The sequence below is a fragment of the Columba livia genome, chromosome 4 (genome assembly GCF_036013475.1).
Source record: "Columba livia isolate bColLiv1 breed racing homer chromosome 4, bColLiv1.pat.W.v2, whole genome shotgun sequence".
Taxonomy (NCBI): domain Eukaryota; kingdom Metazoa; phylum Chordata; class Aves; order Columbiformes; family Columbidae; genus Columba; species Columba livia.
In genome coordinates this window covers 29,349,821-29,376,311 of record NC_088605.1, presented here as the reverse complement: position 1 = coordinate 29,376,311, position 26,491 = coordinate 29,349,821, and the positions used below count along the sequence as shown (strand labels likewise).

The 26,491-nt window shown below is 43.5% G+C and overlaps 2 protein-coding genes across 2 annotated transcripts; both read right to left on the bottom strand.

Moving 5' to 3' along the window:
* Window positions 1-5,000: 5,000 nt before the first annotated feature.
* Window positions 5,001-16,211, bottom strand: TMEM165 (transmembrane protein 165). Its single transcript, XM_065060942.1, has 6 exons — window positions 15,904-16,211; window positions 14,220-14,445; window positions 11,515-11,690; window positions 10,483-10,665; window positions 7,361-7,466; window positions 5,001-5,926 (listed from the first exon to the last, which is right to left on the bottom strand). The coding sequence occupies exons 1-6, from the start codon at window positions 16,078-16,080 to the stop codon at window positions 5,850-5,852; spliced, it is 945 nt and encodes a 314-aa protein (XP_064917014.1). The 5' UTR covers window positions 16,081-16,211; the 3' UTR covers window positions 5,001-5,849.
* A 256-nt stretch (window positions 16,212-16,467) lies between these two features.
* On the bottom strand, window positions 16,468-24,452 carry SRD5A3 (steroid 5 alpha-reductase 3). Its single transcript, XM_065060943.1, has 5 exons — window positions 24,057-24,452; window positions 21,122-21,273; window positions 20,508-20,702; window positions 19,093-19,215; window positions 16,468-18,567 (listed from the first exon to the last, which is right to left on the bottom strand). Exons 1-5 carry the CDS (start codon window positions 24,263-24,265, stop codon window positions 18,308-18,310), a joined length of 939 nt encoding a protein of 312 aa, XP_064917015.1. The 5' UTR covers window positions 24,266-24,452; the 3' UTR covers window positions 16,468-18,307.
* Between the last annotated feature and the right edge of the window lie 2,039 nt (window positions 24,453-26,491).

Here is a 26,491-nt window from a genome sequence, read left to right as displayed (position 1 = left end):
GGCTAGAGACCTTTGATTTGTGTATTTTCATTACTGCCTCGGAGTTTACTCACGCAGCCCTTGTTTGAACGTGCACAACTTCAAACTGCTCTTGTATCTTGGTGAGTCCAGTCCCTGCTCTCCCCAGGTGGTGGGGCAAGGAGAGCGGGTCGAGCACCGCTCTGCCTTCGCTTTCTGGCACAGCAAAGCACCCCCAGTCCCCTCAGCTCCCCTCCTCGGTGTTTCTTTTGCTGGGGAACTGCCAAGGAATAATATTCTTAAAGCAGAAGATGTGATCTGAGCTGTGGGCTGTGCCACTGGGAAGGGACACGCAGACTCACATCCAGCTGAGAGGACAGTGACATGGCAGGGTGGTCTGACCCTTTCCCCTCAGCCTTTTCCACTGAGCCAGGTGTGAACACTAAGAACTTGAAATTACAGGATTTCCTTGAACATTTAATTAATCAAAGCTGAATACCTGGAGAAAACGGAAAATACACTTAGCCATTATTGCAGCCTGCAGTTCATCTCTTTCTGTAATATCCCACTAGATGCCTTTGTGAAGTTACTGATCGTCTGCCTTTGGCGATTCAATAGCACTTGTGCAAGCTTTGTGTGACTTCCAGATGCCATAAACAGCGTCAAAATTCACTGGAGAAGTGCTACAGTAATAAGCTGTTAACACCCACCAGCAGTAAGATGGATATCATGTAGCAAGCAAGACTATCAGTTTTCTTGAACTTTGGAAACAGCTGTATATTTTTCCATAAGCTTATCAAGAAGAGGAGCTGTAATTCTAATTGCTGCCCCACCTGAAGCAATGCTGTTCAGTGGCATTTTGCTGTTGTGCAAAGTCAGAGACAAAAACGGTGCTCATGAGAGAATGCAGCTTGTAAAGATTAGCAATCCAAAGGTTAGTTGCACTTCTGAGTCTCAGGCATTAGTGATACATTAATAAATTCTGGAAGATTTCAGCTGTTCAAGGGTAACATACAATAACAAAAATTTTCACCTTCTTGCATTTGTTGTAGCACACAGTCTCTTATTCACCTGTATTTTCATTTGGGAAGTAAATTTAAATCGTCCAGAAGAAATACACATCTATAGCACATGCCACATACATACCAAAAACGTTGCAGGTTAAAAGTCCCATGTATCTACATTAGCAAAAGCCCGTGACTGTAATTTGCCAAGGGCACAGGCTCCAGGGGCTGCATGAGAACATGGGTGGAAAAAGGCCATGTCAGTACAGCAAGTGCCATCACGATTTCCCTGTCTGTGGAAATCAAAGATAACTTGGACCATATTAGGATGAAACTGCCCCATTCTCTTCACTCAACAACTTTAATATACAAAACCTGGGACTAACAGGCAGGGAGGCTCAGCCACCAGCCCCTTTTCTCGAGGGGTGTTGCACAAGCGCACAGGTGGATGCGGTGGCCCCATTCCAGCCACCGCACAGCCTGCCCGGGGCTGGAGCTGCAGCCTGCGGGGCAGCCGCTGCCTCCGACAGCACAGGCTGCACAGAGCTCATCACCAACCTCCACCTTTAGTCTCGGTATCTGACTAATCTGGCTCAAAGCAGCCAGCCCAGCACATACACTCCTGTCTGCATTGCCCTAGAGGAGCAGGCTTGCTGCTGAACTGTGCCTGCGCTCTGGTTCACGCGGTTTCCTTTGAAATCTTTGTCCTGGCACGACCCAAGATTATAAGTTTACCTTAATCTTTGCTTACTGCACTTTGCCAGATAGGATGGAACGGGACAGGCTTTACCTACGCATTGGGAACAGGCACTTTTGAAAATAACAAGCACAAGGTCTTGCTCAGTTGATGTGAGATTTGGTTGTTTTCCACCCCAGTAGAGGGGACCATCACCATCTCCATTTTGTTCCTGTTGCCTGGCGCTGAGCAGGTCAGGCACTGTGCGCTTCTACCCCTCTGCTGCATTCACCTGTAGTCAGAGACCCAAACTCCGGCGCTGCACACTGCTGTGGCGGTTCCTTTGGCAGCGACTGAAATCTGCTGCATCTCACCCCAGCAGGATTGCTGCAGGGTGGCCAGGAAACCTGTTGGATGTTTGCCTGCTCCCCATGTTGCAGATGGAGCCATTTACAGCGCTTTCCCTTCAAAACAGAAACACTCACTGTGTTTCACATTCTCCAGCTATGAAAGAACAAGAAACTGCCTAGGACAGTGGCAATTAAAACTTCAGATAGATAGTTACGTAAAGTGCTGCTTTCATATTCCAAAATGTGAGGCAAACCCCAACCCTACCTCCATTTAGAAGGGAAAGAGCACTATTATTTAAACTCCTTCTATATTTTGTTGCTGAAAATCCAGGCTTTGGGTGCCTGATGTACCAACCAGCTCCTGCCCCAAAAGTATCACCATCTGGAGTGGCTACACTTAATGCCTCATGACTGAAGCATTTATACAGCCCACCAGTACAGCATCAAGCCTGCACTGACATCTTGAACATCAAGATTTCGCAATTCCCAGCCCTGCAGATGCTCCTCCAGCGTACCTGAGAGCAGCTCAAACACGGCCACTGCAGAGCTGAACTAGATGTGGTTGAGTTTTTTCCACATGAGCAACCTGATGTGACCAAAAGCACCAAATCAGACCTATACCTGGCACTGCTGACTATCCCTCATATTTTTCTTTGCTGCTTTGTGTTGTTCTTGTTTACACAGCAAAACCAAATCAATGCAGATGATAGTTTTACAACAAATTACTTAAGACATCTATGCGTCTGAAAGGAGACTGACTTCTATGTTATCTTGGTAACTTCACTTTTCCCATCCACCCTCTGCAAGTGCTTGGCTACAATTTCATGGCTTGAGCACCTCTGTAAAACTTATAGCTTCTTCCCCTCCCTGACTATGTACAGATTCAGCTCAAGCCTTTGTGCTTAATGCACAGGCATAATGCTCCTGCACACTGGTAAACACCTTGTCAGGACAGCAGCTCCAAAGAGAGGAAGCCGGTGCTACAGGCAGCTGCTGTAAAGACAAAATAATCTGTTCCCACATACCCAGCTCCATTGTTAGACACATTTGAGGATGTTGAAGCAGTTAAGGTGGAACACATGAGCTGACTCAACTGCACAGCTCATTCAATCACAAAGAGGTGCCCCACAATTCCCACTTTATCTCTTGGAATAAGGAGAAGCAGAGAAACAAGAGTTTCTTTCACTAAGAGATCAGTAACTTCCACTTTGGGCACAGGGTGGGGGAAGGAGGAGCAGGCAATGAATTATTGCTCACGTACATCAGCACCTCAAGCGTCAAACACCAGCCGTCAGCTCCCCACCCTCTGCATTCAGAGGACACCATGAGGCACTGCAGCTCCTGTCCCCATCTTCTCGCCCTCCAGGGCTTCAGCCCAGGGGCCAGGCACCCAGCCCACACTCTCCCAGAACGTGTTTTAGCTCTAGCAAGCAGACTCACTTCATCTTAGCAACACATACCTATCTCTTCCATTAAGACCCACTACTTCAGGGGAAGCATAGGCAAAGGAAAGGCTTTAACAAAAACTGGAAGTTTTTGATGCAAACTCACCCTAAAGGGTACTTTAAGACACTTCTTATACATACATATATATACATATATATATATATGTATGTATATGTGTGTTTGTGTGTATGCACACACACACACACTCAAGATAATACCTATTATCTTGAGTATCCAGGTATTTCAAAACACAAGAGTGCCACAGACGTCTCCAATGGCAATGCACCAGAAATACAAGAAAGAAGTACAACAAAAGCTGCTAAAATCGCAGCCTCTGAGCCCGCCAACAGGCAAGAGAGATTGCTGGGGTGTGAGTGCTCTGAGATGCTGTGGGAGGCTGCCATTTGTGCTAGAGACAGCACAGTAGACACACTCCTGCTAAAAATACATCAGTGGAGTCCTCCCTCACCTTTGCCAGGCTTTGGTTACATCCCAACTAGATTCTTTAAATTGTGAAAAGTTCCAACATGCACTTGACAACATTAAATCACTGCAATTAGTAGCAGCTACTGAAGCACCATATAAAGTTTGGAAAGCTTCTATATTAGAATGTAGCCAACTGGTTTGGCTTTTTGGATTTTGAGCGAGAGTTTTCAGTAGGATGAACTGTGGCACCAGTTCACCTGGGACACATGCGTACAGAGGTACTGTCGTCCAGCAGCACCACTTTTGATCAATACAACAGCCAGTCATCCAGTAAACGGTTGGGAGTTTATGCTCTTCCCTATTTTGGCCTCTCTGTTGCTGCCCTCTTTTAACACGACCTGTGCTACCAATCCCCTCCATACAGGAGCTGAAACACAGCACGGACAGAGTGTGTTTCCAGGCTGTGGGGAAGACAATGCTGCAGTTTTTGGCTAGATGTTTGGTTCAGAAGAGAAAACAAACCAACAGAACACACCAAAAAAACACACAAAACCCACAAAACCACAACAAACCAACCAGGATAAAAACACCAAACGAAGGCTGTGCGTCACGCAGCAATTAGCAACAGTACTACCCAGCAGTACTCTCCCTTCAGGCCAAGACACAAACATTTCAACCTGGAGCCTGAAGTCACAGCCCAATTTCATACCATTGTGCGTGACAGGCACTGCACTGCTGCGGCCTTAGTGCTTTGAGAAACATGGCATTAAGGGTTTTTGTGGGCACAGAAACTCTGTTTGTGAGTGACAGATAGAATGGTCAAATTTGTAATGTTCCACATTGCTTTAGCTTCAATGAAGCAGATTCATAATATTAAAAACCATCTCTTCTATTTTTCTGAGTAGATCTTGGTGGGTTATTTACGCTGTTAGCTCAGAATCAAAATCATCCCTGAAGAGCAGAGATAAGCATGTGTTTCTACAACCCCACATGTCTTCAGTGGACAACATTTTCAAAGTCTCTATAACTGGCATTTATAACATAAATTTAGTAAACTTTCCTCACCTGACGTACATAATCACTAGGTAAACCTTTATGGCTAGAATTAGGGGAACCATCAAAAACAATACTGAAAAAAGCTCAAATAAAGACACTATATTTTATTAATACACTTCCAGATTACATTTCTATACCTAAAAAGAAAAATAAGAATACATTTAAAACTAAGAATTCCGTTACTGTTCAGTCCTGGGAATGGAACATTGTTAAGCTGGACCATTTTATTACTTTCCTTATACTTTAATGTTTCAAAATTCAAAAAAGAAAAACAGTCGAATAATATTACCTCCAGATAAGATTGCATATTGAACATGGTAGGCTGTTAATCACGACACATCAATTTCCTGATAAAAATCCCTGATTAAGTTTTCCCTCCAAATAGAGTTTATAAAATTCTCTGTTGGTGGCTCAGCCACTCAAAGGTATAGGAACCGCTCCCAGGTTTCCTGTTGCTTTGATTATCCAGCCTCAGGCACACCTGGAACCGAAGTCCTGGGAGGTGGGAGCCAGCAGCTTCCTCCAGAACACCTCCCGCTGAGCAACATGGAACAAGACACCATCTGCTTCGAGAAGCCTTAAGAATCAGCTCTTGATGGAACAGGAAAGGCGGCCATGTGTAACAGAGGAAGAAGAGAGGAAGCCTCAATATTTGAGAGTAGGTCCTCAAAACTCAGCTGAGTCAGGTCCAGCAAGCAGGAAAACCACACAAATCCCACCAAGGGAGCAGCACCATGGAATAAACAAACCAGTGAGCCAATCTCCACTGCAGAAGCCATCCATACATGTGTCAGTCCCATGAATCACTTGCTATAAAAAGTTCAGTGTCTCAGCTTCAGTGCTTAATTGTAATTCTGTACATTATATACAAAAATGCACAAGGACAGCTGCTGGATTCTTCTGATCCTTGTTCTTTTGCAGTGATGAAAAATTTTAAAAACCAGAATCTGGACTTATAAATAGTGCAGAAAATGCAAATGCTAAGAAGACAATGCCTCCTATGATTGTCACTGAAAAGAAAACACAAACAAAAAGAAATTAGATACTGAATTGTAAATATTTTCCATGACACATGACAGGTATTTTTTAAATGTCTAATCCCCAAATAACTTTACTTTAAAATTTATGCTGCAAACAGTGGACATTGTTTCTAGCTCAGTGTCAGGATACACATATGCCATCCCATTGTTTAACTGCATCTACAATAATATATTCTGGTCCTTAGAAGGAAGCTTTGTTTCACTATTCTTACTTTAACTGATACAAAACTGAGGTTGGCACCTGCTGATGAATATTTGGCTGTATGGAAGAAAATAAGCTACAATATTCTCATGCTGGAGCAAGCCACCTGTTAAGAGCAACATACTAATAAGCATTTTTTGCACAGTTTAGGTAACTATATTGAAAGAGACAGTATCAAAAACATTAGCTGCTTGCAATGGCCACAATCTGCCGGAAGCTGGGACAGTATTTGGGAAAGCACCACTCTATACGTTTTTCCTGCTCTTCTCTAAACAAACTGATGGGCTAGATGGATCTTTGGTCTAACCTAATAAGGCTATTCCTGCAGCCAAAGATCCACGTTGAGCTTATTAGGAGCACATTAAATCATTGTTAGTTTAGTATTTTGTCACCAATTTCCTTGACAAACAAACAAGACAGAATGCACACTTCACTTTCTACAGTGAAGTTGTTTTTTTACAACCTCTGCAACTACAGAACCAATATTCTGAATGCACAGAAAAAAATATTCCAAGAACAGCTTCACAGAATCCTTCCTGGGAGCAAGAAATCTCCCTACATCACCGGAGTGACAGCAGAAGGCGGCTGCAACCCAATACAAGGGAAAACAAAACACCCAATAAAAAAAATCATGCCACACACAGAGCAGCCTTTGAAGCTTTTATATGGCTGGCATAACTCACAGGTATGCAATTCTCTTGCCGACTTCAAAGTCTGCACACGGAATTTTGACAGAATTTGTATTATCCCACTGCTGAACAATACATACTGACTACTCAAATTACTGTATTTCCTGCTTCTGGTCTCCTACAAGCTAGCTAATAGTGAAGAAAAACTTGCTTCACCCATGTCTGTCTTTAAACCTGGAGCTCCAATACTTACTTTGATTCTTTAAATCAGTCAGTAAACCATTAAGCTCAGTTAAGGCCAGAGCCCTTACAAGCACCCCATGCAGAGCGGTGGCACACGCTGCGACTCTGCCTGGCAGGAGGAGGACAGCCCAGGGAACAGCACAGGGTCACCCCCATGAGGGGAGCTGACTGTGGAGCGGGTGTGGGACAGAAGACACAGACTAAAAAAAAAGTTATTGGGTTTTCCAAGAGCTTTGAGAAACCCTGTTCACAAACATGTAGTCATTTACACCACAGGCATTACTGGCATTAATGCATTTTTTTTTGTTGTTGGAGTGAGTTTTCACTTACCAGTCCTAACAGAAATTTTTTGTGCTATCATTCTCCCTCCAATAACTGCTAAACCAGTGCATAGGCAATGTCCCACTGTTCCTCCTACTGCCACACCATAGGGATCCTGAGGAAAAAACACAGAAGGGAAACATCAGCACAGTCCAAACCCCACTAGTCCTTCGACAACCTCCTGCCATGAAGGAGCAATCCCTCAACTCCCTGGTTGCACACTGTCAAGCAAGGAGGATACTCTCTGGTGTTTGCTCTGCTCTGCTATCTATCACTGCCTTAACGACTAGTAACAGCGTACTTCAGATAGCGAGACAGACTTACATCTAAATCTGACTAATACAGGAGCATATGGCATGTTTCAACCAAGAAGCATCTTCAAGTGGTTAAATATAGATCCAGAAACCACTCTGCTGTACTTAAACAATTAAGCATCCTCTAAAGGGAAGGTGGCAGCTGTTGAGAAACACAATATACATCAGGGGAAGAACACCAACCTCATTATAAAAAAATAGAAAAATAAATCCATGAACTGCAAATGAAAAACTTTCAGCAGCTACAATATTCTGACTCCTTTGTCCAGCTTCACAAGCTTGTCCTCTACACTCTGCATCCAAATCATCCAAAGAGGGAAGTATGAAAGAACTTATGTCCAGAGGATAATAAACTTTTCAAAATTGATGGTCAATGCCAGCTTTCACATGATCACCTAACAAGCAGCCCACTCTCAATAAGGGAACAAGTCTAGCACATAAAGAGGTTTCTCAGATCTACTTACAAATGACAGAGTTAAGGGCAGCATATGCATTAAACGCCTCAGTAAACAGAAGATTTCAGCATTAGAAACAAAAAGAAATGTTTTGATGACTGACACTGAAGGCAAGGTAGGAGCATGCCTGTCTGCTGCACAAAGATGAATGAGGGAAAGTGCAGTTGAATTCCCTGTACATTTCTAAGTGAGACTTTTAGCTCTGAGAGGAAAAAAAGAGAAAAGCTGCTGTCACATGAGGAATGCATGAAATCTCTAAGAGATAAACAGCAAACTGTCTAGGAAATGGTACGGTATAAAGAAAAGACAGTTTAACCTGGTATCCCTCCAACATCTCTGAGTTAATACAGTGACATATCTCCTAGCACACCCCTCTGGAAACTTCTGTTTTTAATGGTTTCTGCAATAATGAAAGAAGCAAGCAAAGTCTGAAAATGTCACGGTCAGCCCACCTGGCTGAATGTCACCAGACCTAACTGCTGCGTACTGGATGTCCTGGCTGCTCCTCGTAGACAATATTGTCTCGCCAAAAGAACCAAAACCACAATCCAGTGAGAATAGGTGGTGAGCACCAAGTAGAGGACAGGCAGGAAACCACCAAGAAGTGCAGGCAGAGAGCCAGGCTGTGCCAGCAGAACACACCTGCCTCCAGGATCAGGACAGGGCAATCTTCATTTTCCTGTGGCCAGCAGTTACCTGTACAGCCTCACTGGCAGAGGGTGATCTCACCCCCCACCCCACTCCCTAGGGCTGTTCCTGGAAGGTAAGAAGTCATGGGTTTCCCTCAGCCTGGTCTCTCCAGGAGCAGAAGTGCTCAGATGCAGCAGCTGATGCAAAGCCAGTCTAGTAGGACTCCAGAGAGTTTCCTTTTCTATTTCTTTGAATAGATGAACAATTCTTATACACAGTAAACTATAAATGTGTAAAATCAAGTTCTTAAGGACTGCTGTCAGGACTAGGTTCTCAAAGACAGCCTTAACTCCTTCTCCTCCTGCATGCACTGAGACAGCCAAATTATCACCATTTTTTCCTCCAAAGGAGTCCTGTTTGTTGTGACAGGATGGACACTACTTGCTTAATGAACAGCCATGTAGTAGTTCGTTTTCTTTTCACTGAAGAATGTACAGTCACAGCTGACTTACCATACTGCTCAAATCTCCATATAGTTTCTTTCCTCATGAGCATTTCTGCAATGCTTCTGCTATGTATCTTAGTACTTCACAGACAAGGATTCATCTGATTATGAAAAAAGAAGTATAAAACAGTCCCACAGATAAAATGAAAAAAAGATCTAGATCATAATCTCTCACTGATTTTGAAAGCCAAGATCAAGATATCTTCAATTCCTCTCTTACAGTATTTGCTTTGGTAGTACTTAAACACTTAATACGCTAAAGCCACAACATTCCACAGTCTTTAGTTGCAATGCTCAGCACTTACAGATCAGACCACGGGGTCTGATGGACACTTCCCAATGGGACACTCAGAAAACGCAAACCAGAAGTCAGCAACCACCCATGAAAAGACGGGTTTAAGCAACTTGCCTAGCACCACACGAAAACTCGGGCAGAGGCAGGAATGATTTCCGAGATGGCATGTAGCTGCCTGAACAATGAGATCATCTCCTCGTCCTGTTGTTCCCTGCCTTGTTAGCTCTAAGCAGCTTCCCAACACTGTAACAGCGACAAGAGGTTCCTACAGATTACAGCCTCCTTCATTACACAGCCCTGATTTGTCCCTAGGGAAGGTCAGAAAGTGCACTGAAAGAAGCATGAGTCCGAGGGAAAAAACATAAATATCTCAATGCATGAAAAAGCCCAGGCAAGTTACTAATGTTTACTAAAAGGCTGACTGTAGACCTTACTTTTCCTTTAAATATAATACAGTTATATACAGTCCAATCACCATGCTGAATGTAATTTCATTTATGGTATTATTACAGAGCATTTTAGTTCTATATATCATACCATATTCACTTAGATTTTAACACCATTAAGTTTGCTAACCTGAAGTTCTCTTTTTAAAACTACTGTGTTAAAACTGTATGACCACAAGGATCAAAGAAACATCTGTTCTGTAACATCTCTCAACACTAACAAAAAACAATTGTATTCAGCTGCATGATATAAAACAACTATTTCCAGAAATGCCTGTGCAGTCCAAATGATGTAACAATAGTTTTAATACTACACAGAGCTTCAGTGCATTTATTTTCAGCTCTTGGCATAGCTCTAACACTAAGTGAAGCACAGCAAGGCAGCAGGTGTGAATCTGACACCTCCTGAGAGAGTATTTTGTCTCTCCCGCTTCTCTGCGGGCAACCCAACGAGGCAAAGAACAGCAGGCGCTCTGCAACACTCACCTCTCTGGCAGCCAAGACTATAGTTGTTAATTGGGAACGATCACCCCATTCTGCTAAAAACGTTAAAGTAAAAGCTTGAACAAAGATCGGAGAAATAAAATGCAGCCACTTCTTCTGAGGTATAGTGGTGCCTGGCCCTGATTCCACATCTCCTGGCCCATTTAACAGTTTAGTTCTCTGAAGCTGTGGAGGACAAGGGAAAAAAAATATAAATTAGAAATGTCATTTAAACAACCCAAATTAAATACTTAAACTGTAAGCTAGCCATTTAGCATTTGGAATGCTATTAGCCACTGACTGCTGCATTATCAATGTATTATTTATACTAGACAACATTTTAAAAAACTAGTTACACATATGGGTGTGTGTATATATACAGGCTGTAATCACCCCTAACTGCCAGTTATTGTCCGTCTTTTATTGCTTGCACTTACACGACAGCTTCAGTAGAAATGACTCCTGTTTTTCAACCACAGATTTCCTCCCATTTTTAAAGCAGGGATCCCCCTTTTCCCAAGCAGTAGCTCTCAAATTGAGATTTTATAAAATTAATGAGAAAAAAAAACAAACACTTATGAGAAATAAGATTAATAGTCCACATTATTCCTTAGAAGTGGACCAATATATTTAGAAAGTTGTTACAACAGAGAACTTTGCTGCAACGCTACAAACCTCAGCATTAATCCGCCTGACCACAAAAAGAAAAAAAAAAGTAGAGGCAAGAATAAACTGTTGATGTCTTCTCTGCTAGTAATGCATTTGAAAAACTAATAAACAAAAACAACCACCACCAACCACTAAAAACATTCTATGGAGAAAGCCCTTTTTCTCCTGAGAAGCCAGGCTTGCCACAGAACTGGAATCACCTGTTCAAACAGTCTCCAAGGGCCACTTCTGTCCCACTTACCACACATTTTCTGTGTCAGATTATCAGTCAGACACAACTGAACACCAAACACGACAGTGCTGTTCTGCAGCTTCACGGCTGTAACTATTTCATCAGCCTTCATTCACAGAAAGTTTATGACTTACTTCTTCATCTTTTTTTTTAATTTCTGCTTGAACTTCCTCCAGCTCTTCCTGACCCTCATCTGGACTCATTTTCAAGCCTTCCCGAAGCATTCGGATGCCAAAAATCGCAAACAGTGCCGTTGACACATAGTATGTGTACACACGAGGAATAACTGTGGTGGCATAGCCAAACAAAACTGAAAAGAAAACAAATGTATCATTTAAAAAATAAGCATGAGGATCATCACTGTTTTTCCCACATCTAAGACATGCTGGCTAGCAAAGTCTGTGATTCAAATAGTCACTGAAAAACAAACATTGTGGGTTTTGTTAGATTATATCTATATATATATATAGATTTTTTTTTTTTCTGAAGATAACAACACACTGGAAACTCCAACCATTACTGGTCATGTCAGAGACTGAAGCCCATAACATGCAGACAAGGCATACCAGGCAAAGCTGATGTGCTGCTATTCCCAAGAGCCAGTCCAAGCAACATTCTCTTTCCCATCAAGAATTATGAAAGTCCTGCCTTTCTCCAAGCATGCCTTGAAACTATCATCTGTAATCACCTTAGATGAGTCACAGTGTAGATCAGCTAATTCCATTTTTATGCATGACTACATGTTGGACAGCATCTCTTTCCAAACATTTCCTTTATCAGATAAAGTTCGAAAAAGATCTTCTACAAGTTGAATCTACTAGACATGCCACAAATAATCCAGCTGCGTGAATCCATGTCTGTCTTCTTTTGCCAAGTGCAAATACCTGCATGTTACTATTCCCTTTTTTCCCCACACTCCCCACAAACACACAACATAACTCTGATCTTCCTTTAATTTAAAAGTACTGATCCCACTCAAAGACCAAAAAGCTACCTCCACGGTGCATCTACTTTTTACAGGTATCAAAGGTCGTCAAACTAAGCCAAAACTAGTTCTCAAATGAGAAGTAACACATATCCATGACAAAGTACTTACTTTTTCACAAAGGAAAACCAGTTAGCATTTCTGGGAAAAAAAGGCCTGTATAAATGAGAGGAAATTAGAACTCCACACCTAACATTCAAGGCTGCTGGGACCACACACTCACAACTGTGTCTGTTGTTTTATTCCACGTGCAACTGTCTAAAAGGACGTATGTTACCATGTGTGTTCTCTTGCACACAAGTCACACTTGGAAATTACTACATAATCTGGAAATTCATCCATACTGCCACTACCAAAAATAAGACTATGAGACCAAAGTTAATCGGTCTGTACTGTTAATAAACATGGCACATACATACATTAACAACAATATTAGTTGTTCAGCTAAATAAACCAGGAGTTAAACTTCTTTTTAAAGACGGAAAATATTAAAGTAAAGTACTGCAAGAAACTACACAAAAATATATTTTTTTTAGCATTACTTGCATATACAAGTGTGGACATAATGAAATAATCAGAATATATTTTGTCAAGCACAGCTTGCAAGCCCCCCCCAAGAAGTGATTACTTGCAGCTAGTGAGTTTAAGTGACCATGTTTTCATTGAATCAAGGTGGGCAAAAACCCCAGGAATTTCCAGACACAGCTTGTACAAAAAAACAAGGCCAGTGGAGAGAGGGGAGAAGGAAAAAAAAAAAAAAAAAGAGGGGAAAAAAAAAGGCTAATTTCCGAAAAGGAAGAAATAGTTGGGAACCTCTAGACTTGGGGATAAAGCAGAAAAGAAAGCTTTTATGAAAAAGCATCAAGAAAGATTTGAAGAAAGACTTCATATAGAAAAAGGGAAGAATCAAAATGGGCAGGAGAAAAGATATCACAAGATTTACAGAATTACCTATGGTATTTAATAACATCAAATGAAGCAAGAAATGCAGAAGTGGAAGAGTTGCCAGAGACTGTTATATTAAGTGAGTAACAGACGAAACTCATATAATGCTATCACTACACACAGTGCAAGTGGCAGCTGCTTCAAGACTGCAATAATTGCAGCAGTGTATATAGTAGTAGCTACACACCCAAGAATCATTCACGGAAACGGTGGCTGAGAAGCCTAAAGCCAGTTAATTGACTGTATCCAGCGCATATAAAACAACACACTACTTAAATAATTTCTGAAATAGGCATGGTTAGAAATGAGCACACATACAACAAAATCTATGCTGCATCTGATACACGTTAAGGCTGCTCCATTTCACGATCACAGCTACGTAAGCACCCACAGCTACAGGTTCTCCAACTGCCACCTGACACCTCACTTCCCGCCAGCTCTTGGCTCTGTCAGTACCACCCATCCCAAAGGACTGAGGCAGAACATCATCGTCTACTTATGCATCTCCCAGCACAAACCCAAACAGCTACACATACAGGGATACAAGTCAGACGAGGGAAATTTGTCATTCATATTAAGAAACTTTCGCTTTAGGAGGAAAAAGAGCAGTCGTTCCCACATTCCCTTTAGGCATGCTAATTTAACAGGAGCTAAAAATAAAAAGGAAACTAGTGGCCCAAATATCAAAGGAAGTGCTTTGGCTCCTAATCTGATTCCTCTTCCTTAAACTCATATTGAGTTCTACAGAGTGCAAACACCTCATCTGAGCCATGATCTCCAGGAAAACCTTCACTCTCCTCAAAACAGAAGACTGCATATACCTACTACCTTCATTTTCATTTCAATCAATACTTATTGATAAATACATACTTAGCACATTTTAAGATATGAAAGCAAAAGAGCACTAACCTGATAAACATGTCATCAGTCCCAAGGCAAGCATGGCACCAGCCAGTACAGTCAAACGGTTGTACCGCATTGCCATGATGGCTGCAATGAAGAAGGTCTTATCCCCCAGTTCTGATACAATGATGACCGATATAGCAGCCACAAACGCATGAATAAAGCCCAAATTAGTCTTGTCAGCTGACTCTTCATTGACAATGTGAACTGGAGCAACTGGCGAGGACCCCTTCTGTAAGAGGTGGGGGGAAAAACAACAAAAACACCACTAGTTATTAGGCTTGAATAGGTAAGTTTGCAGAAGTACTGGGCCTTGTATTTCTCCTGTCATATCATACTGCATGGTGTGACATTTTAAGTATATACTTCTCACACAGCATTAATGATCATTAACCAGTTACCGGCTGCCACCTACCTCAAATTGCTAGTTAGGCACTCAGCAAGCAGATCAGATCGTGCACCGATTATTAAAGCAGTATTTCACCATGCACACTATTACCAGAACATTAGAACTAGCAATACAACAAAACACAGGGAAAGCTGCTTTAGCTCAGCTCTAACATTGCTGCCTTTACAATTCTGGTATTTACTTTATGACCTTGACCAAACAACCAATTTTCTGATACGAGTCTTAAGAACTTAACTCTTTGAACAAAAACTGGGCAACTAGCATAACTTAAGAGAAATACAAAGCCCTCTCAAATATTGTCAGAATCACTTTATTCCTGTGCAGAACCTTTGCATTTCAGCTGCATTAAAATTTTACTAAAGTTTTCATTGGCTTTCTTTGTGCATGCTCAATGTTTGTTGAAACCTGGCTTTAAGACTTGCCAGCAGTCAAACCATACCAACACATCCAGGCCTCACTCACCAAAATGTTTACTTTTGCAGAAACTAAGATGTCTACAGTCAAAAGCAAGACCCAAAAGAATGAAGTCGATGTTCACATGCTTGACCAGAGATGGCTGAGAAAACTTGTTTCAGCACATCTGCCAGCAGAGACAGACTGAAACGTGTTTTAACACAGCAACTTCCCAGCATTCCACTTTTCGCAGCGGTGTAAGTTTTTCGGTCTGATATTTAAAAGTTTCCATGCTCTATAAGATACACGGTGGGTTCCCAGAGTTCCTTCACCTGTGCTGTAAATTTTTTGGGTTTTCGATATTGAAAGCTTGGCATGCTCGACATGCTACATCAAGCCATATGTTAGTAATTTTATCATCCCTCTGTGCGCTCACCGGGCACTAGAACCCCCTAACCAAAAACCCTATTTTAGAAGTTTTAATGTGAAGAAACTAATCTTAAACACTGAGGAAAGCTGGCAGGTTCTGAGTCGCAACAAAGCCTGCTTCCATCTGCTTCTGTGAGGAAGAGCTGCAGAGGTCGGTTCCGCCCTCAGCATGCAAGCAAGCGGGGCACAAAAATATTTATCTGGTGAAAAAAGCATTAGCCCGTTTTTCGTAACGGACCTCAATTCTCCTCTTCTAGCACAAAAAGGGAAAGCTACACAGTGGCCCTGAAGCTTTCCATTTTTCTGCTAGAAGAGGGGGATTCAGCAATCCAACGGCCTCCGCAAGGCGACGCATCCTGCAGGCCGGGCCCGCCCCGCCGGCCCGGCTGAGGGCGGGGGGGATTGAGCGGGCAGCCGGCGCGGCGCGGCCCGGCCCGGCCCGGCCCCGCCTCACCTCACCTCAGCCCGAGGTTCGGCTCCCTGCGCCGCTGCCGGCGGTGGTGGCGGCTCTTTCTTCCTACTGGGTTCTTCCTCCGGAGCGGCGCGCAGCCCCGCCGGGGCCGCCAGCAGCAGCGAAGCCGCCAGCAGCAGCGCGGCGGCCCGCGGGAACGGCGGCGCGGACGACGGCGAGCCCATGGCGGCCGAGCGCGGTGGCGGCGCGCAGGCCTCTCTTAAAGGCGCCGCGTCAGCGCCCGGCCCGCAGCGCCGCAGCCGCGCGCCCCGCCGCCGTCCCTCAACCGCTTCCTGCAACGGCCCGGACCGGGGAGGCGGGCCCGCGCCGCCCCCATTGGCTGCAGCCGCCGCTGACGAGCGGCTCGCCCCGCCCTCCGCCCCGCCCGCCGGAACGGGCCCGAGCCGGCCCGCGCTGAGGTGCCGCGGGGAACTGAGGGCGCGGAGGCGTCGGTTGAGGCAGGGCTGCCAGAGCCGAGGGGAGCACAACGCTTCCTTCAGATGGCTTCTGTTCTGCAAACATGTAGCTCGGTTCTGAAAGACTACACAAAAATAGAAGGCGTAATAAACCGGTTTAATTAGAGAAATAATAAATTTTAATTGGATAAATCATAAAAAAATTCTTCTCGTATACAAAGTAATATACACATGTAAGTAGAAAACACGCTGAAACACCAGCGTCCATACACTACATCACACAAATTGATCATTCACCCGTGTATCATGAGAAGGACCAAAATACTCAATGGTTAAGTGCAAAAAGCCCTCTGTGCTGAGTGACATCATCCCCCGGTAAAGGACGTCTGGAACACTCGCGGGGGACGGGTTTGCGTGTGTCCGCTGCCTTGGCAGCTCATTGCATCTGCTCTCAAAGGCTGTTCAAAAACCAGCATGGCCACGGTCAGTCACCCTGCAGAAATGTCCCCTCTGACACGAGGGACTCCAAAAACCTGCAACAAGGATGGCAGAACTGTAACTGAGAAGATTTTATCATCCCTCTGTGCGCTCACCGGGCACTAGAACCCCCTAACCAAAAACCCTATTTTAGAAGTTTTAATGTGAAGAAACTAATCTTAAACACTGAGGAAAGCTGGCAGGTTCTGAGTTGCAACAAAGCCTGCTTCCATCTGCTTCTGTGAGGAAGAGATGCAGAGGTCGGTTCTACCCTCAGCCCTGGTGAGACCACATCTGGAATATTGTGTCCAGTTCTGGGCCCCTCAGTTCCAGAAGGACAGGGAACTGCTGGAGAGGGTCCAGTGCATGGCAACGAAGATGATTAAGGGAGTGGAGCATCTCCCTTATGAAGAAAGGCTGAGGGAGCTGGGTCTCTTTAGCTTGGAGAAGAGGAAACTGAGGGGGGACCTCATTAATGTTTATATATAAAGGGTGAGTGCCACGAGGATGGAGCCAGGCTCTTCTCGGTGGCAAACAATGATAGGACAAGGGGCAATGGGATCAAGCTGGAACACAAGAGGTTCCGCTTAAATTTGAGAAAAATCTTCTTCTCAGTGAGGGTGACAGAACACTGGAACAGGCTGCCCAGGGAGGTTGTGGAGTCTCCTTCTCTGGAGACATTCAAAACCCTCCTGGACATGTTCCTGTGCGACCTCACTTAGGTGTTCCTGCTCCAGCAGGGGGATTGGACTAGATGATCTTTTGAGGTCCCTTCCAATCCCAAACATACTGTGATACTGTGAATTTTCTGCAAGTTCTCTTCTATTGTGTCTCTAAACAGAGAACCTTCCCCGATTTTCCCAATTTAGGGATAAACAAGGAGTTTTCATCAATGAATACTGACTTTGGTGCAGAACAGATAATGCAGAGAACAGGTCTGTTTATCTCCGTTGCTGAGCATGAGTCATTCCTCCACTGCAGCTTTCCCCACTGGTTTTTGCGCTTGCAGTCATAAAGCAGTTGCTGGTTTTAATTATCAACAGGGAAGCACAGAAAGACAATACACAATTTGCCTCCCTCAGAAGTGATGCAAAGAAAAGAGACTAGGAAAAAAAATACACTTAAATATTAAATGAGGCATGAAATACAGTAGCTCAAATGATTCTCTGCACCCTCTTTTCAATATGGAGTTTTCATGTATATGTATTTTGGCTGGCTGCACAACAGCGAGCATTTTATGCATAAGATACAATTATAAAACAGAAAAGAGCCAATTAGCACATCTTCACTTTAAGATCCTCAACAATCCTTTTTTTTTAGCTTGTACAATAAGCACAGACCTTGCATTTCCCCATATAAATTGGTAACATGAATGAGACCATCATTAAAACGATGAACTTTTAAGCTGGAATTAGATAAAATGTGCAATTTTACCTTGGCTTTAGTGAAATGTAAATCTCTTATTCCCTTATAGAACACATTTCCCAGTTTGCATTAAACATACTTCAGAAGAAATACTCTAAAAAATAAATGGTATTAATGCTTTTCGATGCTTTGGGTAGGAGCTGAAGTTTTTCTGATAGAACTCATGACACAAAACAGCAGCCAGTGCCTGGTTAAAAAGAACATACATGACTACGCACCACCACGTCACGTTGTGAAATCCAAGTGTGATGGCCATAGATACATATATCAGGAGTTCTGCAAAATAATGAGGGCAAGAAACCCTCTCAAACCAGTCTCCAAATGGTACACTGTGGCTCAGACTTACGACCTTTCCTGCGAACAAATGGAATCAAATTAGTTGAGAACAACATGCATTAAGCTTTTCTACTCACAATTACAGAACAACATGCTCATTAAAATTATCATCTCATCCACCTTTATCTGATCTGGCAGCTTTGCACTTCTTAAAGAAATAAAGATGCCACCTCTGGCTGTTGGCACAAATGCAGAGCAAGGAAACCTGTTCGTAGTCCACATGGAGACAGACGGAAGGTCCCTGCAGAGTGGCACAAGTCCTAAGCCTCGGCATGTGTCTGTCCTTAAGATATCAGAAGCCAGACCTTCAGTTTAAATTCTGTAAAACTCTATATACAGACACAGAGAAACACGCACCACTCAGCCATACGATCCCTTTTCTTAACAGCCTCATTTAATCTACTGAAAGTCTTAATAGAGAAGACTCCACTACAGGAACTGAAAAATGCATGTGGTTTAAGGTATTAGAAGCTACAGAAGCCTATTGAAACAATTAGGAAAAAATTACCTAAGTAAAGCGTTGGCAGAAGTGAAAGCTCTTACCCGATTTACTTCTTCTAAGATTAGCTAGAATCACAAGACATCTGTGTTGGTGAAGAGAGGCCCAAATGTACATCACAACTCCTACGACGTGATACCAGGAGATCTGCACAGAAAGCTCTTTTCCTGAATGAAATACGTTTCATTAATATGTGGCCAGGAAATATCTTCCCAAGCATGATGCCAAAATATTGTATATATTTTTAAAATGTTACTGTCTTAAAAAATTCTAGTAGTGGGTCTCTAATCCCCTGAAAGATGCTTTTAAATCCTGCATCATTTAAGTGCTCAGCTTCAACCTTCAACCACTAAACATATCTCATTTTTAATCCAGGAGCTTGAGGTACACTACAACGTAAAACTGGTACAGAATTGATAGTCTAAGACCTCACTGTTCAACACAACTTATAATTATTATCCTAATTAAAGATGATGTCATGGCTCAGGTCAACGTCTCAGTACACAGCTGTTTGTCTTGTTTGCAGTGAATGATACATATACATACATTTGGGCCTTCAAAACAGTTTTAACTATATTAAGGATAATTTCCAATGGAGAAGCCAATACATCACGTCTGAGAATCTACAAGATGTGAAAAGTAGAAAACAGGTCCAGAAAGATAACATCGTTACCTACACATAGGATATCTGAAGGTTCTTTTTAAATAAAATATCACTGGATTAAGCTAGAGTTGATGTGTTTGGAAATGGTTAAAAACTTCACTAATAGTCACATACTTGGCAATGACTACCTTACAAATATTAGTAATGGGAGAAGTGCTACAACCAGATCATGATTCATCTGTGCAGGGGAACAACAGCTCAGCTGTGAGACTCAGTGGAATGTGTTGGCAGAAACAGGTCATACAATTGAAATTTCTGCTTTATTAATGGAGATATTACAGTACTGAGGGAAGGAAGAGACTGACTGATGCAAGGCAGAGCAGTGGCGAGTTCTCAATGGAAAACAAAGGAGGTGGCCAAGACAGCCTTGCAGATTCATCTTACATGAAAGCTTAAAACAAACAAAAAAAACCCCTCCAGTTTAAGAACTGAGGATGCACAGTGGCATTTGGGAACTGGTACCTATTACTGTCCTTCATAAAGCATGTGTATCTCCAAGCAAAACTGATCAGTAATGATCCTGAAAGTATCTATGTTGGATGTCTTTCAGGAAGTAACAGTGGTGGTTAACATGAAAGTGTGGGTCAGTGTCTGTGTGTATGTATAACGCTGGCTGACTATATGATCTACTGAAATGTAGTTACTTTGAACTATGCCAATAAACACTTTTATGCTTCAGTGGTTAACACCCTTCTAACACAAGCAGCCCTCTATGAAACCACGTGAACCATTTGCCACTGTGGAAACAAACGGGAGCAAAAATTAATCTTTGATAGTAACTAAGCAAGCACTTACCATTCCTGACGTTAGCAGGCACTTGACACAGCACCGTTGAGCCGACAGCAATGTAGTAAACAATTCCAAAGCAGTACTGCACGACATGGATGACGCCACTGGAAAACACACTGGTCCAGAGGCATTCTGCAAGTCTTCGACAGCTATGCAGCCAAAGCAGCAGGAGAACCAGGAGTGCAGAAAAGCTCTCACTATCTGCTTGCACATAAAACCAGCAATTTTGAGACAGATAGGAACAATTTAACCCTGACAGGGCTTTGAAAAGGTTATTTTTTCCCCTCTCCACTGCAAAAATCTTACCCTCATTTTAAATTAACTGAGCACCAGGGAAAATATTTGTACATCTGAGGCACTGCTGACCACATCAAGATTACTTCTAGAAGGGGCTAATGGCCCTTTCTACTGAAAGAACTGCTGAAAGCCATCTTATCCATAAATTAGAATGATTTTTATCTTGAATAATGACAAAGGGACTTGATATTCCAGGAGAGTCACCTGGCGCCTAGTTTAAGAGCAGCTAATGAAGTAGCACTCAAAAAATAGAAATTCAGCACAGAACAGTAGTGCAGCTTTCTGTATTTAAATGGTTGCTCCATAATAGCTGGAATACTTGCCTGTGCCCTCGCTGCGAGAATCTCTGCCAAGAGCACGGTGCATGGGCTGAATCCATGATGGGAGCGACTCTCCAAGGAACTCAGCTCGGAAAAGCCAGATCAGCAGAAAGCCGTTCCAGAGCACAGAAACCACATAAAAGTGAGTAAACCACCTGTCGGGACAAGAAGGGTCTTCATTAATGTTCTCATCATTCCTTAGTTGGAAATGCTTGTAGGACATGCTTGCCTCACGGTGAGTACATTCCCTTTTGGTCCCCACATCAATGATCAGAGAACTCTGGACTCCTGTGGTACCACCAGGGAATAACCCAAACACCTTCTTCTGATGTCTGGAACAACCCCTCACCTAGCTTACCTTATTTACCACAGCTGCGCTAAAGAGGAGAAAGTGTAGACAGCACATTGCAACGTATTCCTCAATGCTTACAACTATAATAATACACACAACTTTTTCTTTATAGTTCACGCTATTGGAAGAACATTCAAAATAATTTTCTGGGCATTTCCAGGCTGTTATGTCTAGCAGCACCCCCACTTTCCTCAGTTCTAGTGGATGCATTACATGACATTAATGACAAATGCTAACAATAAGTAATCGCTCAGCTGTACACTAAAATATCTTGTCCCTCTGCAAATTCAAGGCCTGCGACAATCACAGAAATGGAAGAAACCAGCAATATTACTGAGTGATTCACGGCAAGACCACGTTTTTTTGAAGAAAACAAAGAGCCCTCCAATCCCTTACTGCACTTATAAAAGTACATTATGCATTACTGAAACACAAGACACTATCAAGACAGGTAACCGGATGGAGTTAAACATTCTATGATATCCAGCTCAAACTAGCTGATCTAGTATTTCCTTTTAAAACTATAAGTCCTTCTGGCTATGAATAAAAATCGGGACCTCGGGAAACACCTGCAAAGAGATGAAATACATACCACGCTAAGATGCTGATGGCCTTGTCTTGACAAGTTAACTATTGGTACAAAACTGAGCTATAACTGTATAGTCAAAGAACTGACTAAGTTTCTCTTGAACATGCAACTTTTCTTATGGAGTCTGGGGGTACAACACGCTTGCTTAGTGAAACTAAATAAAGTGACCCCTCCCAAAGCAGTTTGGGTATCTCTCAACAGCAGAGGCCAAGAAGCATAGAGGTAACGAGCATCCCTGCATGCCCCAGAGCACTTTGCCCATTAGCAGTTGGCAGCCCTTTCAGACAATGACTTCTCCTTGGTTCCTTCTCCTACCAAGCAGAGACAGCAATATGATTTGCATGATTTGCAACAGCGGAAGTAAAATTTAGCCCCACTCTCTCATTTTCTGCTTAGAAGACAAATATAACTTGTAGGTTCATAAAAACTCATGTCCACCTCCAAGTTTCAAGCTCTTCCCTTGCTGTCCTGTTACTTGGTAGACTTCTTTTCCATCACTCCCCACAAGAGAACCTTTTCCACATGCGTTGCTTGTTGCTACCAGCACAAAAACAAGCCCTGCCAGAGTAGCAGATACATGTCCTGCAAGCTTTCAGCAACTTCAATTACACTGGGGATATATCTGACCTACAGAGCGAACCAGCACTACAGTAAGTACATGTCATCCTCTCAAGGACCGGAATGTTCAGCATTTGCCAAACCAACCCAAAACCATTTGTAACATCTGACCAGATGGAACGGCAAAGTTAAAACCAAGCTCAGGCTAGTGAAAATACAATGCTTGTTTGGAAACACGACACAGATTAATGAAAATAGAAAATGCCTCAACAGCTACCTTCAGGATCTTCCCTATTCCTTCAGCTAGCAGGGTTACATACACGTTGACTACTCAAGTAATAGAATCATGTTGTAGATGTCGAGAGCTCGAGAACAATTCATTGAAAAAGTCATGTTTTTCAGACACCTTCTTCCCCATGTGGTGGAAAACTTCTGTTGGTTAAAGGTCAACTCAAAGGAGAAACTACCTCAAGAATGTGGCACTTGGCAGTGTGCTGCAATTAAAGACAAAGCCTTTATGAGGCCTTATTTTCACTGAAGATATTGCAGAATTTAAACAAATCACTAGAAATTTTCTGTAACCAGAAGCCTGATAACGAAGATACTATATTTTAGCCTTTGCATGAATAATATGCTGCGTCACAAAACTTATTTTTTAATATTTGGCTTGAAATCTATGTATGCAAAATGTGTCAGTGATAACAAGATCGTTACATTAGGAGTATATCAGATTTTTGAGCTAAGAAGCCTCCCAGCCCTGTCTTGCTGGCCTTGCAAGATCCTGTTGTGTTCATGTCAAAGGCTAGTTCTAGTCAAGAATCTCAGCTGATCAAAAACTATGAGATCCCAGAAACATATAGCAAGCTGTAGGTTTTTCTCTTCCCCACTTCTATCTTATTAAATATCTATTAAAAGATATATTTGGGTAATGCAGCAGTTCTTTTGCCTTACTACAGACTGTTCACACAGTGTCCAGCCAGTTATATTAAAACGTTGTTCTATTTTATGAAGAAACCCTGAAGGAAGACGACTGAGAATCGGTTACAGACAGTAAACTGGCAGTATATTCGCATAATCACAGTTACACTCGGGAGCCCATCTACCCAGGTCCCTGCCCTCAGTCTTGCAGGAAGGGTTGATTTGCAGCTACTGCATGCGACTGGGATTCAAGGGAGCAGGCTTTTGTTCCCATTTGGAACACATGGACTCGCAGTCTATGCACCTCAGCTCCCCGTCTGTAAAAAAGGAATAAAACTTCCAAAAATAAATTGAGCCCGACCCCACAGAAACACGCGATGCTATTTGTATATGCTGTTTAGTTCCTACATCTTTAGCCGAACGAAGCGAAACGCGCAGTCATTCCCGCGCTGCCGCGGCAGAACGCGGGTGGCACGCAACCCGCAGACATGGCGGCGGGCAGCGGAGCGCCGCCCCCTCACCTCTTGGGCACCTGGAGGAGGCGCAGCCAGGCCGGGCGCTGCCCGCAGCCGCGCTTCGTCTTCCCGTAGCGGATGAGATCCTGGAAGATGCCGAAGACGACGCCAAAGCCGCCGCCGGGCGGCCGCTCCGGAGCGCATCGCAGCAGCAGCAGCGCCGACAGGAAGGCGGCGGACAGCAGGGCCCAGGCGGCGCCCAGCACCGCCGACATGGCCCCGCCCAGCACCGCCGACACGGCCCCGCCCAGCACCGCCGACACGGCCCCGCCCAGCACCGCGGGGGAGGTTTCGAAAGGAGCCGCGAGTGCGGGAATCGCGATCGCTGCGCTCCTTGCCCGCAGCTAGCGGCCAGAGCAGGGCGGGGAGGGACACACACCCACACCCACCCAGAAACAACTTCCCCGCAGCTGCCTGAGATCTCACCGAGTTCCCCTTCCGGGGCTCATCCCAATTGCACGCTTACCCGTCAGCCGCCTCCTTCGCGTTACGTGGATGTGGGGTCCTGTGTTCAGAATTTTATTCTACACAATATTATAGGGTTTATCGTTACAAGAAAGGAAAGGCTTTCCTTGCCTTTCTTTTGCCCTGATAAATCAATAAGTCAACCAGCTCAGCAGCAAAAGGAGGTGGTTCCCTCTGACTCCAGTTCTTTCTGCATCCCTCTTCTGTGCACATGGGGTTGCAGGTCGAGCCTTCCCTTCGTAAGAGACACCCAGGTGTTACTCAGCAGGCATTCAGGTGTTGGCTTATCTGACCGAATAGCACTCACTCCCTGCCTCTGAGGAGATACTGGAAGGTATTTCAAACTTTTCATAACATACATGAGAAAAGTAACAATGTTTAGTGTGGGCATAGTTATGCTAGTACTTTTTCGTGCTCTCAAGTGGAGTAAGATTTTAAGTCAGGGAGCTCAGGAAAAAAAATACTTGGGCTGTATGTACAAGTCTTTAAATATAGTACAACCTAATGTTATTAGTGTTTAGTGCTAATTCAAACCATCACAAAATCAGCAGATAAAGAGAACAAAGCAATGGCCACCACCCTGCAGCTCACTGAGATCCAGGCCTGAAGTACACACGGTTTTTGGACTTCAAGAGGAACTTCTGCTGATATTGATGTGCTTCTACAACACCAGGTCTGGATGCCTGGATGGTGATACCTCCCAAGGTATCTTTAAAGGTGTGAATGACTTTTTCCTATGTGGGACTGAATTGTGTCATAAACACATTAATTGCATCCCAACGAGCTACCAAATCCATATAATAACTTTTTTTTTTTTGGTGTAGATCAGACTTGACTGAAAGACAAATTTTAAATTTTATCCATGTACTTTCATAAACAGAGGTATATAACCTCCCTAAACTATTTTGACATGTATGACTGTGTGTACAGCGGGGGTACCTCTTTCTTTTCAGCCTCACCTCCTCTCTGAAACATGCGGGAGATGCACCGCAGCGTTGTCTCTGCAAGCTCAACCTTTTACAGCTTTCACAAGACAGAAAATGCAAGAGAGAGCAATGATCTGTCCCATAAAGAGTGTTCTTCCTTTGTCTGAATAAAACCTAGCATAAATTTGCTCAGCAATTTTGGTGGCCAGTGTGGATGCCATTTTCACAAAATCGTGGTCTGGAGTCTGCTGGCTGGATGTATGGCATGGTCCTGTAGTGTATTGAGCAGATCTTTGGCTTCCACCAGACCCAATTTATAGTTTCCCATGCAGTTTAGGCTTTGAGGGTGTTTGTAAAGCAAAGGACAGGGAACGTGGCTATGGTGCCCAAGAGACAGTGGAGGCTGGAGGGCCTACAGGTGTGCTGCCAGAGGATGGAGCTGATGAACAACAGCAGGACATTGGCAGGACAGCCACAAGTATCCAGAGATACGCAGTGCATTGTGCCATGTTCTCCTTTGGGGTGACAGGTACCCAACTTTCTGGTACTTCAGTCATCTAAAAAAAATTAACTAACTCAGAACCTTGGAGGTACAGCTTTCATGGAGATCAGTGCAGTGGCAGATGTTTAGTATCAAATACTCTTCCATCAATCCACCTTTCTTTAAGGAACACAGGACAGGAAGCCCATATATGTGGGTCTGTAATGCATGGTAGGATCAAGGCATCATTTCTCCTTGGCACCCTGTGTCACTGTCTGCATTGCATTGACTGCAATGTTAGTAGCAGCAAAGCCAAGCAAGAAGGATGTAGTAGGCACAAGCCAAGTCTTGCTCTGCAGTCTTCCAGGGTTCATAGGTGGGAGGGGAGAGAAATTGTGTCTGGGGAGAAGTAAAGCTGTAACAGACAGAGCTGATCACTTAGTATCTGTCTTAGCCCTTGGCTTCAGCACTGCTACTATGTGGAGTTTCCTGTGGGGTAAGTAAGAGCCACAGCACGAATGCCATGCCCACAGACTAGCCCACAGCAGGGACCATATGCAGCAGCTTAA

Coding starts and splice junctions, on each gene's coding strand:
- SRD5A3 (XM_065060943.1), bottom strand. CDS start 24,265: ATGTCGGCGGTGCTGGGCGCCGCCTGGGCCCTGCTGTCCGCCGCCTTC. Junction 19,216..20,507: donor GCCTGCTAACGTCAGGAATG/GTAAGTGCTTGC, acceptor TATTTCATTCAG/GAAAAGAGCTTTCTGTGCAG. Junction 18,568..19,092: donor TCTTAGAAGAAGTAAATCGG/GTAAGAGCTTTC, acceptor ATTTGTTCGCAG/GAAAGGTCGTAAGTCTGAGC.
- TMEM165 (XM_065060942.1), bottom strand. CDS start 16,080: ATGGGCTCGCCGTCGTCCGCGCCGCCGTTCCCGCGGGCCGCCGCGCTG. Junction 10,666..11,514: donor TTAAAAAAAAAGATGAAGAA/GTAAGTCATAAA, acceptor TGTCCTCCACAG/CTTCAGAGAACTAAACTGTT. Junction 7,467..10,482: donor TAGTCTTGGCTGCCAGAGAG/GTGAGTGTTGCA, acceptor TTTTTTCCTCAG/GATCCCTATGGTGTGGCAGT.